At 44.2% G+C, this 15,966-nt stretch overlaps 1 protein-coding gene across 1 annotated transcript in view; it reads left to right on the forward strand.

Moving 5' to 3' along the window:
- Nucleotides 1–2,532: 2,532 nt before the first annotated feature.
- cimip2b (ciliary microtubule inner protein 2B) overlaps nt 2,533–15,966 on the forward strand; it is a 34,583-nt gene continuing 21,149 nt past the window's right edge. Inside the window, exon 1 of the mRNA XM_067993581.1 lies at nt 2,533–2,662. Coding sequence (XP_067849682.1) covers nt 2,595–2,662 — 68 coding nt within the window. The 5' untranslated portion in view covers nt 2,533–2,594. The remainder of the gene's footprint in view (nt 2,663–15,966) is intronic.

Genomic DNA, 15,966 nt, shown 5'->3' on the forward strand with positions numbered 1-15,966 from the left:
AAGATAAACTGATAGCAATGCATGAGAGTGAGCATGATAAATATTTTAAAAGCTGTTACCAAATTTGAAATAGAAAAGTAGACTGATCATTCCACTGAAAAATATATAGCTGCAAAGTACCTGGAAAGCCTTTGCTCCCCGAGGGCTGTTGTGATGTTTAAAGTGTCAGTGAGCAGAACACATTGTTGAGTGGAACATCAGTTCGCAAGATAATAACAGATGAGGAAGGTCATTCAGTTCAACATGGATTTATGAAAGTGAAATATGTTTGACAAACCTATTGGAGTTCTTTGAGGATGTAACTAGTAGAATAGATAAGGGGGAACTAGCTCAATATCCATCCCCTCCACCACTGATATATTATTGTAAATGCGGTATGTACTATCTAGAAGCACTGCAGTGACTCACTGAGATTAGTCCGACAGCATCTCCTAGCCCCATGACATTTACTACCGGGAAGGGCAGCAATTTCATAAGAATACCATCATCTCCAAATCACTCATCACCCTGACTTGAACATATATAACCATTCCTTCATTGCTGTTGGGTCAAAATTTTGGAAATCTCTACCTGACAACATCATGGGAGAATCTTTGACACAAGGACTGCAGCAGTTCAAGGACATAGAATCATAGAATGGTTACAGCACAGAAGGAGGCCATTTGGCTCATCGAGCCCATGCCGGCTCTTTGTAAGAGCAATCCAGTTAGTGCCATTCCCCCGCTCTTTCCCTGTAGCCCAGTAAGTTTAATTAGAATATTGTGGGCCAGTTCCAGGCATTGGAAATGCCACTCATTGGGAGCTCCGCTACCTCCTTCTCAGAACAACTAGGGTAGGCAATAAATGCGGTCTTGCAAGCATCGGCCACATCCTGAGAAACAATTATTTATTGTTGCTTTGAAAATATATATAAAACTAAAGGCAAAAATTCCTATTTTTGTCATATTGCTTTTGTCCTCTTTTTGCAGCTAATAATGGAAGTAGCAACCTTTTCCCACTTCTCTGCTGCTAGTCTCCTTGAGGTCTACTGCTTGTCAGGGTCAAAAAATGCCTCTTTCCTGTCCCTGACCTCCTGCAGGGGCACTTCCAGATCAACATCTGTGAAGCAGTGGCTCTGTGCCCTGAAGTAGACTTGTCTGGCATTTTTCAAACAATCTCCTGGTTTACAACAAAAAGTCTTCTAATGACGCCTGGCCCTTTAAGCCATTTCAGACACTTACTTTCTGTAGCAGCTCCCAATGAGCGGCATTTCCAAAGTCTAGAGCTTGCCCACAATATTCTAATTAAACTGACTCACAAAATATAGCAGGCTCAGCACCTGTGAGGCTGGATGATTGGAAGTTCCACCTCACCAAAGGCAATGGTGCAGCTGAGGAAAATACAGGCCTTATACCTATGATGCATTTCATTAAATTTTAAAGCAGGAGGTTTGAAGAAATAGCAGCAGGCACAGTCTGGAGCACCTTGTAGAAGATACATGTACAATGATACATTTTATGGCATTTATTGTCAATGATGAACATGTTGCATGAGCAAACTACAAGAAAAGGCAGGCTCAAAAAATGAAAATAAAATATATATTCACTCCACAACTTCAGAATTTTGCTCCAAAAGATTAGGTGTGCCTGTTCCTGATGCTGGACTGAGCGATAGAAAGACTTGCATTTATATAGCGCCCTTCACAATCTCTGGACCTCCCAAAACACTTTACAGCCGATTAAGTATTTTTGAAGTGTAGTCACTGTTGTAATGAAGAAGAAACGGCTCTGACAATGAATTGAAATAAATTGCTAATAGACAATGAAAATGTATTGTTATAAAAGCTGTTCAGAAAAATTTCTAAAATGAATATTCAAAAAATACTTATTATTTTGTAAAATGTTGTTAACATTAACAAGTTAACAACCAACCATAACAGTACAGCTGCTTTAAGGGACCAACTATGATGACACAGGTGATACGATAAAACAACAACTTGCATATGTATAGAACTTTTAAAGTAGAAAATGTCCCTAGATGCTTCACAGAAATGTAATTAGACAAAAATCAACACCGAGCCAAAGAAGGAGATATTAGGAGGATGACTAAAAGTTTGGTCAAAGAGATGGGTTTTAAGGAGGGTCTTAAGGAAACTGGCATTAAAAATGAGAGCTGTCATGGCTAACAAGATGGCAGGAGCAAGCTAGTTTAGTCAAATGTTCCTATGCTCCTGACCCAGATGAAGTCACCTGCTGGAAGCTCGAACTGGCCTTCAGATGGTTGAATGTCCCCATATCTATCTCTCTGGGATCCCCTGTTACAGCTTCTTTAAGTTGTGCTTTTGGGATATCCTTGTCCTTTGGGATTTCCCTGCCTGTGTACAATGCCCTCCCGGGACACCCTTGCCCCTTTCCCTCTTCAACATGCTCCTTGTAAAACGTCTGTATGAGATGTCCCTGTGGGAAGTCCTTGCCTCATGAGATAGCCTTAATCCCCGCCCCCATTCCCAGCCCAGCTCCCTTGGACCTACGACCAGCCGAGTCGGACCATCACTTACCCCTTCGGCGCAGTTTCATTGAGATCAGTCGTGAGTTATTATTGCTGAGGAGACACGGATGGCAAACGTTTACCCACCGAAAGTCAGCCCGCTTTTGATGACCCGGGATCCTCACTATATACCCGGGTGAGTGAGTTCACCACGGGGCAGAAAGCGGCCGACAAACAAGTGCAGGAATGTTTTAAATTGCGGGTCTGCGCTTTGCATTCCGCGGTCTGAGTACAGACTCAGAATGACAGATGCATTTCGTTTTGTTTCTGAGTTAAAACGAACCTTTCCGCACATATTTATCTTTTTAAAAAAACATTCCCTGCAGCAGAGCCGACACTCTGTTTAATGTTCCTATGGCAACTAGTCTGACAGGCCGGACAGTGTTAATACTGAGCGACACAGATCAAAACAATCAAATCATTCCTTCACTGTTATTCTAAAATGATTGGAAACCTTAAAGGTTATTGGGGCCTTCACTTTTCACTATATTTATCAATGACTTAGATGAAGGATTGGAGTTGTATATCCAAGTTTGCCGAAGACTCTAACTAGGTGGCACAGTAAGTAGTTTAGATGCGAGCAGAGAGTTGCAATGGGACATGGATAGGTTAAGTGAGTGGGCAAAACTATGGCAGGTGGAGGTCAATGTGGGGGATGTGAGGTCATCAAGTTACTTCGAAACTACAGCACAGAAACAGGCCATTCGGCTCAACTGGTCTATGCCGGCGTTTATGCTCCACATGAGTCTCGACCCTCCCTACTTCATCTAACCCCATCAGGATACCCTTCTTTCTATTCCTTTCTCCACCATGTGATTATCTAGCTACCCCTTAAATGCATCTATGCTATTTGCCTCAACTACTCCTTGCGGTAACGTGTTCCATATTTTTACCACTCTTTGGGTAAAGAAGTTTCTCCTGAATTCCATATTGGATTTATTAGTGACTATTTTATATTTATGACCTCTAGTTTTGGACTCCCCAGAAGTAGAAACATTTTCTCTATGTCCACCCTATCAAACCCTATCATTATCCTAAAGACCTCAATCAGGTCAGCCCTCAGCCTTCTCTTTTCTAGAGAAACGAGCCCCAGCCTGTTCAGCCTTTCGTGAGATATCCTCTCAGTTCTGGTATCATCTTATGAATTTTTTTTGCACCCTCTCCAATGCCTCTACACCCTTTCTATAATATGGAGACCAGAACCGTGCACAATACTCCAAGTGTGGTAGAACCAAGGTTCTACACAAGTTTAATATAACTTCTTTGCTTTTCAATTCTATACCTCTAGAAGTCCTGGTGCTTGATTTGCCTTTTTTATGGCCTTATTAACCTGTGTCGCTACTTTTAGTGATTTTGTATCTGTATCCCTAGATCCCTTTGTTCCTCTGTCCAGTTTAGACTCTTATTACCCAATCAATATGTGGCCTCGTTATTCTTCCTACCAAAATGCATCACCTCACACTTATCGATATTGAAATTCATTTGACAATTATATGGCCATTCTACAAGTTTATTAATTTCCTCTTGCATTTTGACACATTCTTTCTTTGTAATAACTATACCCGCCAATTTGGTGTCGTCCGCAAATTTTGAGATTGTATTTCCGATTCCCGGATCCAAACTGTTTATGTAAATTGTGAACAACAATGGTCCCAGCACGGCTCCTTGTGGTACACCACTTTCCACCTTTTGCCAGTCTGAGTAGCTACCCTTAACCCCTACTCTCTATCTTCTGTTTTGTAGCCAGCTTGCTATCCATTCTGCTACCTGTCCCCTGACTCCACATGCTCTGACCTTAGCCATGAGTCTACAATGCAGCAGCTTATCGAAGGCCTTTTGGAAATCCAAATGTATTACATCTACTACATTACCTTGCCCACTCTGTTACTTCTTCAAAGAATTCAATAAGGTTGGTCAAGCATAACTTTCCCTTCTGAAATCCGTGCTGATTATTCTTTAGATGTTCTCTAGATGTCTTTCTATTACATCTTTGAGTAAAAATTCCATTATCTTTCCCACCATCGACATTAAGCTAACTGGTCTATAGTTCCCTGGACTTGTTCTATCTCTCTTTTTAAATATAGAAATAACATTAGCTGTCTGCCAGTCCTCTGGCACCACTCCCTTTCTTAGTGAATTATTTCTATATGTAATAGTGCCTCTGCTATCTGCTCCCTAACTTCTTTTAATATTCACGGATGTAATCCATCCGGACAAGGGTTTTATCCTCCCTTAGTTTGATTAGTTTATCAATTATCTCCCCCCTTTCTATCTTAAATGTTTTAATATCTTTTTCGACCTCTTCTTCTAATGTCCTGCACACCCTATTAGTCTCCCTGGTAAATATAGAGGCAAAATAACTATTCAATATTTCTGCCATTTCGCTGACATTACCTGTGAGTTTATCTTGTGCATCCCTTAGTGGCCCTATCTCTATTCTGATTTTTCTTTTGTTATTTATGTGTTTGTAGAATACTTTACTGTTTATTATCATATTCCTTGATAATTTAATCTTGTAGTTCCTCTTTGCTTCCCTAATTGTTTTTTGACTTCTTTCCTAACCTCTTCATATTCTCTTTTGTCATCCTCTCCTTTGATATCTGTGTACTTATTGTATGCCATTTTCTTTAGTTTCAATTTTGTCCTTATTTTTCTATTCATCCATGATGTGTCATTACTGGCTAGTTTGTTCTTGCTTTTAGGTAGGATATAATTCTCCTGAGCTCTATTGATCACCGTTTTAAATATTTCCCACTGCTGTTCTATTTCTTTGTATGTCAATTTTTTTTTCCAGTTTACCTTCCCTAGTTCCATTCTCAACCCCTCAAAATTAGCTTTTTTCCAATCTATTACTTTGGACTTTGACTTACTTATGTCTTTCTCAATCATTATTTGAAACCTTATTATGTTAAGGACAGGAAACAGAGGGTAGTGGTGAAGGATTGTTTTTCGGACTGGAAGGAGGTGTACAGTGGTGTTCTCCAGTGGTCGGTGCTGGGACCACTGCTTTTCTTGATATATATTAATGGCTTGGACTTGGGTGTACAGGGCACAATTTCAAAATTTTCAGATGAAACAAAACTTGGAAGGGTAGTAAATAGTGAGGAGGTTAATGATAGACGTCAAGAGGATATAGACAGGCTGGTGATATGGGCGGACACGAGGCTGATGAAATTTAATGCAGAAAAATGCGAAGTGATACATTTCAGTAGGAAGAACGAGGAGAGGCAATATAAACTAGAGGGTACAACTCTAAAAAGGATACAGGAACAGACAGATCTGGGGGTGTATGTGCACAAATCGTTGAAGGTGGCAGGGCAGGTTGAGAAAGCGGTTGAAAAAGGATACGGGATCCTGGGCTTTATAAATAGAGGCATAGAGTACAAAAGTATGGAAGTCATGATGAACCTTTCTAAAGCACTGGTTCGGCCACAACTGGAGTATTGTGTCCAGTTCTGGGCACTGCACTTTAGGAAAGATGTGAAGGCCTTAGAGAGGGTGCAGAAGAGATTTATTAGAATGATTCCAGGGATCAGGGACTTTAGTTACGTGGATAGACTGGAGATGCTGGATTTGTTCTCCTTGGAACAGAGACAGTTGCGAGGAGATTTGATAAGGTATTCAAAATCATGAAGGGTCGAGACAGAGTAGATAGAGAGAAACTGTTCCCAATGACGGAAGTGTCAAGAACCAGAGGACATAGATTTAAGGTGATTGGCAAAAGAATCAAAGGTGATAGGAGGAAAAACTTTTATACATAGCGAGTGGTTAGGATCTGGAATGCACAGCCCGAGGGGGTGGTGGAGGCAGATTCAATCATGACCTCCAAAAGGGAATTGGATAAGGACTTGAAAGGAAACAATTTGCAGGGCTACAGGAATAGAGTGGGGGAGTGGGACTAGCTGGATTGCTCTTGCATAGAGCCGGCGCGGACTCAATGGGCTGAATGGCCTCCTTCCGTGCTGTAACCTTTCCATGATTCTATGATTCTATGCTCCCTATTGCCTAGATGTTCCCCTGTACTTACTTCTCTTATTTGTTCCGGTTCATTTCCCATTACTAGATCCAACAGTGATTCCTCTCTTGTTGGGCTTCTCACATACTGGGTAAGAAAGGAGTCATGTACTTACTGTAAAAACTCCCATGATTATTATTCGATGTTTTTTACTCATTTCATAGATTTGTCTATGTATTTCTTCCTCCACTTCCTTCCACTATTAGGTGGTCTGTAGAATACCCCTATTAACATGATCGATCCCTTCTTATCCTTTGTCTCAATCCATATGGATTCTGTTTCTATCTTAATGTTACTTATGTCCCTTTTTTCTATTGCCATTATGTTATTTCTAATTAGTACAGCTAACCCATCTCCCTTCTTCCTTCCCTATCCTTTTTAAATACATTATATCCTGCAATATGTAACTGTCAGGCATGCTCCTTATTTTTTTTTTATTCGTTCATGGGGTGTGGGCGTCGCTGGCGAGGCCGGCATTTAGTGCCCATTCCTAATTGCCCTTGAGAAGGTGGTGGTGAGCCACTTTCTTGAACCGCTGCAGTCCGTTTGGTGAAGGTTCTCCCACAGTGCTGTTAGGAAGGGAGTTCCAGGATTTTGACCCAGCGATGATGAAGGCACGGCAATATATTTCCAAGTCAGGATGGTGTGTGACTTGGAGGGGAATGTGCAGGTGGTGTTGTTCCCATGTGACTGCTGCCCTTGTCCTTCTAAGTCCCGGGTTTGGGAGATGCTGTCGAAGAAGCCTTGGGGAGTTCCTGCAGTGCATCCTGTGGATGGTACACACTGCAGCCACAGTGCGCCGGTGGTGAAAGGAGTGAATATTTAGGGTGGTCGATGGGATGCCAATCAAGCGGGCTGCTTTGTCCTGGATGGTGTCGAGCTTCTTGAGTGTTGTTGGAGCTGCACTCATCCAGGCAAGTGGAGAGTATTCCAACACACTCCTGACTTGTGCCTTGTAGATGGTGGAAAGGCTTTGGGGAGTCAGGAGATGAGTCACTCGCCGCAAAATACCCAGCTTCTGACCTGCTCTTCTAGCCACAGTATTTATATGGCTGGTCCAGTTAAGTTTCTGATCAATGGTGACCCCCAGGATGTTGATGGTGGGGGATTCAGCGATGGTAATGCCGTTGAATGTCAAGGGGAGGTGGTTAGACTCTCTCTGTTGGAGATGGTCATTGCCTGGCACTTGTCTGGCGCGAATGTTACTTGCCACTTATCAGCCCTAGCCTGGATGTTGTCCAGATCTTGCTGCATGTGGGCACGCACTGTTTCATTATCTGAGGGGTCTTCATTATATTTTACATGTTTCAGGTATCCCTAGCACATCTGGCTCCTCGCTATGAATTATTACCTCCAGTTCCCTTGTTTTGTTTCAGATGCTGTGCATATTGCTGTACAGGGAATTGAAATTTTTTAAAATAATTGTTCCACTCCCTTTGTTTTGAACAGTCATTTGACACTTAGGTTCTATAACTGTATTTGTTCCCTGACCATTTATGTTACACTTATTCCTTAATTTGGTCTGACCTTTACTCTCATTTCCTATTTATTTTTTCTTCAGATCCCTCCCCCATCTTACTAGTTTAAAGTCCTATTGACAGCCTAGTTATCCTTTCCGCTAGGACACTGGTCCCACCCTGGTTCAGGTGGAGCCTGTCCCAATGGTACAGCTCCTTCCTGTCCCAGTACTGGTGCCTGTCTCCCATGAAGTGGAACCCCTCCTTCCCACACCACTCTTTCAGCCACGCATTCAACTTTCTGATCTGTTTATACCTGTGCCAATTAGCATGTGGCTCAAGTAGTAATCCTGAGATTACCACCCGTGAGGTCCTGCTTTTTAATTTAGTTCCTAGCTCCTGATATTCCTTTAGCAGGACCTTCTCCCTTTTCTTCCCTATGTCATTAGTCCCAACATGGACCATGACAAATAGATCTTCCCCCTCCTTTTCCAAGTTCCTCTCCAGTTGCTCCGAGATATCCTTTACCCTTGCACCAGGTAGGCTATAAGACCATAAGACCTTAAGAGATAGGAGCAGGAGTAGGCCATTCGGCCCCTCGAGCCTGCTCCGCCATTTAATGAGATCATGGCTGATCTGATTTTTACCTCAACTCCACTTTCCCCATATCCTTTGACTCCCTTGCTGATCAAAAATTTGTCGAACTCAGCCTTGAATGTATTCAATGACTCAGCCTCCACAGCTTTTTGGGGTAAAGAATTCCAAAGATTCACGACCCTCTGGGAGAAGAAATTCCTCCTCATTTCCATCTTAAACGGGCGACCCTTTATTCTGAGACTATGCCGCCTAGTTTTAGATTCCCCCATGAGAGGTAACATCCTCTCAGCATCTACCCTATTGAGTCCCCTCAGAATCTTGTACATTTCAATAAGATCTCCTCTTATTCTTCTAAACTCCAATGAGTATAGACCCAACCTGTTCAATCTTTCCTCAAAAGACAACCCTTCCATACCCGGAATCAACCTAGTGAACCTTCTCTGTAATGCAAGTATGTCCTACCTTAAATAAGGGCACCTGAACTGTACGAGGTACTGGTGTGGTCTCACCAGCACCCTGTACAGTTGTAGCATGACTTCCCTGCTTTTATACTCCATCCCCCTAGAAATAAAGGCCAATATTCCGTTTGCCTTCTGGATTACCTGCTGCACCTGTATGTTGACTTTTTGTGTTTCATGTACGAGGACACCCAGATCCCTCTGTACTGCAGCATTTTGTAATATTTCTCCATTCAAATAATATTTTGCTTTTTTATTTTTCTTCCCAAAGTGGATGACTTCACATTTTCCCACATTATATTCCATCTGCCAATTTTTTGCCCATTCGCTTAACCTGTCAATATCCCTTTGCAGACACTTTGTGTCCTCATCGCAACTTGCTTTTCCACCTATCTTTGTATCATCAGCAAATTTGGCCACAAGACACTCTGTTCCTTCATCCAAGTCATTAATATGTGTTGTAAATAGTTGAGGCCCCAGCACTGAGCCCTGTGGCACCCCACTAGTTACAGATTGCCATTTTGAAAATGAACCTTTTATCCTGACTCTTTGTTTTCTGTTAGTTAGCCAGTTCTCTATCCATGCCAGTATATTACCCCCAACACCATGAGCTCTTATCTTGTGCAGTAATCTTTTATGTGACATCTTATCGAATGCCTTTTGGAAATCCAAATATACTGCATCCATTGGTTCCCCTTTATCCACCCTGCCCGTTACTTCCTCAAAGAACTCTAAAAAATTTGTCAGACATGATTTCCCCTTCATAAAACCATGTTGACTCTCCTTGATTGTACTATGAGTCTCCAAATGTCCTGCTACTACTTCCTTAATAATGGATTCTAGCATTTTCCCAATGACAGATGTTAGGCTAACTGGTCTATAGTTACCTGCTTTCATTCTCACTCCCTTCTTGAATAGGGGTGTTACGTTTGCAGTTTTCCAATCCGCTGGGATCTATCCAGAATCTAGTGAATTCTGGAAGATTACAACCAATGCATCCACTATCTCTGTAGCCACTTCCTTTAAGACCCTTGGATGCAAGCCATCAGGTCCAGGGGGCTTGTCAGCCTTTCGACCCATTAGTTTACCTAGGCAACACACCCTCTTGGATCCTCGGTCGCGACTGCAGAGGACGCTTTCTGTCCCCCTAATTATCGAATCCCCTATGACTACAAGCTTTCTATTCTGCTCCTTCCCCCCTTGGACTACCTCCTGCTCCACAGTGCTATGGTTAGCATGCTGGCTGTCTACCCCGCAGCCCACATCCTTATCCTCACAGGTAGAAAGTACATTGTACCTGTTGAATAGGACCAGTGTCTGCGGGACCTCCTTCTTTACTTTCCCTTGGTTCCCCTTATCCTAATGACCTATGTGTCGGAATGTCTCTAACTCACACTCCAGCTCAAGGACTCTGAGCTGGAGTGACCCAAGGCATAGACATTTCCTGCAGATGCGGTAATCCGGAACGGTCTCGCTGTCCACAGACTCCAACATATCACAGTCCTGACACACAACCTGCACAGCCATTTCTAGTTTTTGTATATTTATTTATTTATTTGTTAGTATTAATTAATTCCAGAACTAATAGGATCACTTAAGGTCTAGATTATATTTAGTCGATGGATTTTAGCTTGATTTTAAATTAATTAGTAATTAATTATTCTGGATATTTAATTATTTAACTTTTTATAGTTTAAAGATTATGGGGGTAATTGGGCTACGTAGCGCCCGTTTTGTAGGCGCTACATGAACTCCTAAGCCCCGAAAATGACATCTGAGATGCGCACGCATACTTCCAGCGTGACGAGCGCAGGACGCCATCTTGGTAAAGATGGTGCACCTAACGAATGCCAGCAGCATGTAAAATAGGGAGATTTGAAGCAGCCGGCGCCATTTTCAAACTCCCCGCTCCAGCCAACGCACTGTCGTAACCTCATACAGCTGAACAGGAGTTAAAGAGCATGAAGGACCCCCCTCTACCAACACAATTTAAAAGAATCATGCAGGAGTTGCTGGTTATTTGCTGGATTAGTTATCCTGGCTGCTGGTACAATTGTGGGTGTTTGTGAAAGTTTCCTATACTTGGAAAAAGTTGCAATATTCTATCTCAGAAAGTGATCTGGCTGGTCTTGCAGTACTGTTAGTGGCATTTAAAATAATGTGCTGTACAAGGTTGCTTCCAGACATGGGTGGCCTGCTAGAGCTTCCTCTGGGAATTGAACATGACCAGGAGCATGCAGAGAGGCTATGACGGAAATTTGTCAACTGTTCAAGCCACAACAGCAGCCTCAGAGCAGGGCAAGGACAACTTTGCCTGTGGCTGTTAAGGTAACCGTGGCATTTAATTGTTACGGCTCTGGCTCCTTTTAGGCTGCTGCTGAAGATATAAACAACATCTCGCAGTTTGCAGTATACTGCTGTATAAGGCAGGTCACGGACGCTCTGTGCGCACTCCGAAGCAGATTCATCTCATTCCCTCTTGACAAAAACAAGCAGCACGAGCGAGCATGAGGGTTTACTCGCATTGCAGGCTTCCCAATGGTGCAGAGTGCCATTGGCTGCACTCATATTGCCACGTATGCTCCACATCTGAACTCGGCCATATTCATGAACTGAAAGGGATTCCACTTCCTCAGTGTGCAGCTGGTGTGCGACCACATGCAGTGCATCATGCAGGTCAATGCCTGCTATCCTGGCAGCAGTCATGACTCCTTTATTTTGCGCCATCCAACGTGCCACCTATATTTCAACCAGCATGGCAAGTCAAAGGCTGGCTACTGGGCGACAAGGGTTATCCCCTCATGAAGTGGCTCATGACTCCGGTCCAGAACGCACACACACGTGCATAGCAGGCATACAATGAGAGCCATACTGCCACACGGAATATCATAGAGCACACCATAGATGTCCTCAAGCAACACTTCCGTTGCCTGGACCACTCTGGAGGAGCCCTGCAGTATTCAGCTGAGTGGGTATCAAGATGTGTCGTTGAATGCTGTATGCTGCACAACCTGGCCATTATGAGGGAACAGTCCTTGCCACCACCTATCCGACGAGGACCTGAGCCAGAGGAAGAGGCGGAGGAGGAAGAGGCGGAGGAGAAGGAGGAGGAAAATGAAGAGATGGAGGAGGAAGTGGAGGGGGGTGGAGGAGGAGGAGGAGGTGCAGCAGACAGTGGAGGAAGAGGCAGGGAGGCAACAAGGTAGACAGGCCATGTTTACCAGGACTCTGTGTGATCAGATTATTAATGAGCGATACCAGTAATCTCAATGACACCTCCCCATTCACCAACTGTCCCACACTCATTACCTTCCCGCTCCCACGTGACCATCAAATCGTCCTCCTTATGATTACACATTGCTTCCTCCCTCAGCTCATCGCACAAATTAAAACCAACACCAAATGCAAATTCATATCCAAATTTATAAATTAACACGTAATAATTCAATCAAAATTAGACTATTCACCCTAGTGCATACCCTTAGTGGCTGTCTTTCGTGTACCTTTACCTTTCCTAGTGCTTCTATGAGGTGCATCCCCAGTAGCTGGAGCATGGGTGGTGGAAGGCTGCTGACCTTCAATTGAGGAGAGTGCAGATGGCCTTGGATGATGACCTCGAGCAGCTCTGAGCTGGGAGGGCCCGGCTTCAGACTGCACCATCTTGGCTTGGGCTGTAGCAGCCTGGCCTGGCTGGTCCTCAGACAACAGCAAGAGCAGTGGCAGAGTGGCAGGGGTGGGAGCAGGAATGCTGTCATCCTGAGAGAGGAAAGCAGGTTTGTGTTCCATGGAGCCACTGCCACTCTCCCGGGGGGGGCACCTCAGCAATCCTAATGATCTGCTGGAGAACAGATTGCTGGACTGCTGTAATGCTGTGGAAGCCCCATTCGACAGTGGAACCCCCAGCCGTGACAGCAGCAGTCAGACCTTGGTTGGCAGACGTTTGTGCTGCAGTGGAAGCTGTGATATCGGTAATCGGATGCTGTATCATGGTGGGTTCCACAGGTGTGCTGATGGAGGTGACCACCTGGTCCATGTGGGAAAGGATGGGCTCCAAGTTCTGTGCAAAGCCCTGTGCCAAATTGGAGCTGGACTCCTCCATGCCCCTTGACATTGTGCAAAGGCTTTCTGGCAGGCTTTCCAGTGCACCAAGCATTTGGTTGTGTACACCCATCAGCCTTCTTCTGTAGCCTGTCCCATCAAAGTCATCATTTGACTCCTCTGCAGTAGAACTAGTGTGCGACCTCGTCCTCCAGCGAGCTGGCACCTGCGGTATCCGATCCCCCCCCCGCCCCAACTCCTGCGCATTTGTGCCCGGTGTCTCACCACGTGCAGATCTCTCCTCTATCATAGCCTCTAAAGTATGTGCAGTGTCAGTATCTGAGCTGCCGAGTCGGTGTGTCTGCATCGTCACTGTCATCTTCCTCTGCCTCCTCTGACTGTGCCGGTTCTAGTTCTTGGGTATTTGCAATGACAAAGGGACACGGGGTGAGTTGTGGAGCGGGAGAGGAGAAAGTAAGATGTGCAGACCATCTGTAGCATGTGAGTCAGAAAAGATTGTGGGATGAGTGAGAAGTGGGAAGCGAGAAGGAGGATTAGGTATGCACAGACCCTCATCATCGATACCTCCAACACCGCCAGTGGCCACGGCCACAACGACGGCCCGCCCAATGATCGACAGCATTGTCTCCTCCCCCTGGTCTTTCCTGCTGGTTGTTGTTATGCGCCACCTTCTCCTGCAAGAAAGAGGGAAGTATGTCGGTGAGTGTCCTGGAAGATGTTTGTGTGCTGTGGCTGTCATGGTTGAATAGTTGCCAGTGTGTGTGACCGCGAGTTGCGGGTGTGCGCCTTTCAAGAGTGGTACTTGGTGGAAGGGTCAGATGCAGCATCTGATTTGAAGAGTTGCATACTAATGGAAAGGGTTTGTTGGTATGTGGGTGATGGGGGGAGTAGTGTGTGGAGCAGTGGATGAGGCTAGTGGTGCAGTTGGTAGGATTTGCCACTTGACAGTTGAAGTCACTCACCTTGACCACTCGTGTCAAATCATTGAACTTCTTCCTGCACTGCATCCATGTGCATGGTGCAATGCTCCTGGCATTCACCTCATGCGCCACTTCCCCCCGCTGCCTCCTTAGCATATCTCTGGAGGGCCTCCTGCCCCTTGCAGATAAAGGATGCCCCTATTTGCATTCACCTCTTGCACCAAGGCCTCTAGTGCGTCAACTGAGAACCTTGGTGCATGCTCTCTTGCAGGCCCAGCCATTCTTCAGTATATTCCAGAACAGAGTTAGTTGCCACACCAATTCCAGGTCTCCCTGCAGCCACAGGTCTCCCTGCAGCCACAGTGCACCTCCCCTTTAAGAGGTGCAGGCTGACTTTAAGTAACGCTAGCAATTCCCGATATCAGGACCCCCTGCTGGTGTGTGCAGCCAATCAACAGTACAGGTAGCGCTGGCTGCACACAGCAATCATAGAAACCATCAGGCAGCACGAATTAATCAGGCAGTGGATTAATCGCGCACCACAATCCCAGCGCCCGTTTTCGGGGGTTAACCGATTTAACCCCCATAGTATATAGTAAATTAAAGACATGGTTTAATTTCCTCGGGCTCCGTCACTCCCCCCTCTGTGCTGACTATGAAGTCACCTTTTGAGATTTTTCCCTGGGTTTGTTTAATTGCTCCAGTTTCCCGCTCTTTTCAACTATTTGTTTAGCTTTAAGACTATTTAACTAACACTAACAGACTAACCTCTAAAAACACTTACCAACCACTAAACACAATAACCAATTAAAAAAACACTTATCAAGAAACAAAATACTCACTGACTTCCCTCAGCGCTCCTCTGTTTCCTCACTTTTTGACTTTTTTTTTGATTTCCCAGGTCCGGTCCTGCTGCTCTCCGCTCCATCTTTATGTGTGGGAAATAACTAAAAAGGTCATCCACTTTAGACCTAATAAAGATAGATCAGAGTATTTTCTAAATGGTGAGAAGCTAGGAACTGTGGAGGAACAGAGAGATTTAGGGGTGCACGTACAGAAATCACTAAAAACCAATGGACAGGTACAAAAAATAATTTGAGGCTAATGAAATAGGGGGCTGCAATACAAATGGGTGTAAGTTATGCTACAGTTGTACAAAACTCTGGTTAGACCACATCCGGAGTTCTGCGTTCAGTTCTGGGCTCCGCACCTCAGAAAGGATATATTGGCCTTGGAGGGAGTGCAGTGCAGATTCACCAAAATGATACCAGGGTTAAAAGGGTTAAATTATGAGGACAGGTTGCATAGACTAGGCGTGTATTCCCTTGAGTATAGAAGATTAAGGGGTGATCTAATCGAGGTGTTTAAGATGATTAAACGATTTGATAGTGTAGATAGAGAGATTTCCTCTGTAGATAGAGAGATTTCCTCTGGTGGGGGAGTCCAGAACTAGGGGTTATAACCTAAAAATTGGAGCTAGGCTGTTCAGAGGAGATGTCAGGATGCACTTCTTCACATAAAGAATAGTGGAAATCTGGAACTTTCTTCCCCAAAAAGGTGTTGCGGCTAGGTCATGACAATTTCAAAAGTGAGATTGATTGAGTTTTGTTAGGTAAGGGTATTAAGGGCTACAGAACCAAGGCGGGTAAATGGAGTGAAGACACAGATCAGCAATGATCTAATTGAATGGCATAACAGGCTCGAGGAGCTGAGTGGCCTACTTCTGTTCTTTGTAAGCATAGTACTTGGGAAACTATCAGGGAGTCGAACAATTTACATCATTGCTTCATAGTAATCCAGTGATACATTTTGATAAGATTTGTTTCACTCAAACAAAAAAAATTGCCATTTTTTTCATGGACTTTGCCCTTTTAGTAATACATTTCTTTTATTTTTCAGAGTTTGTTCGCACAGTCAGATTTACATTTAAATTC

Source organism: Heptranchias perlo, chromosome 1 (genome assembly GCF_035084215.1).
Source record: "Heptranchias perlo isolate sHepPer1 chromosome 1, sHepPer1.hap1, whole genome shotgun sequence".
NCBI lineage: Eukaryota > Metazoa > Chordata > Chondrichthyes > Hexanchiformes > Hexanchidae > Heptranchias > Heptranchias perlo.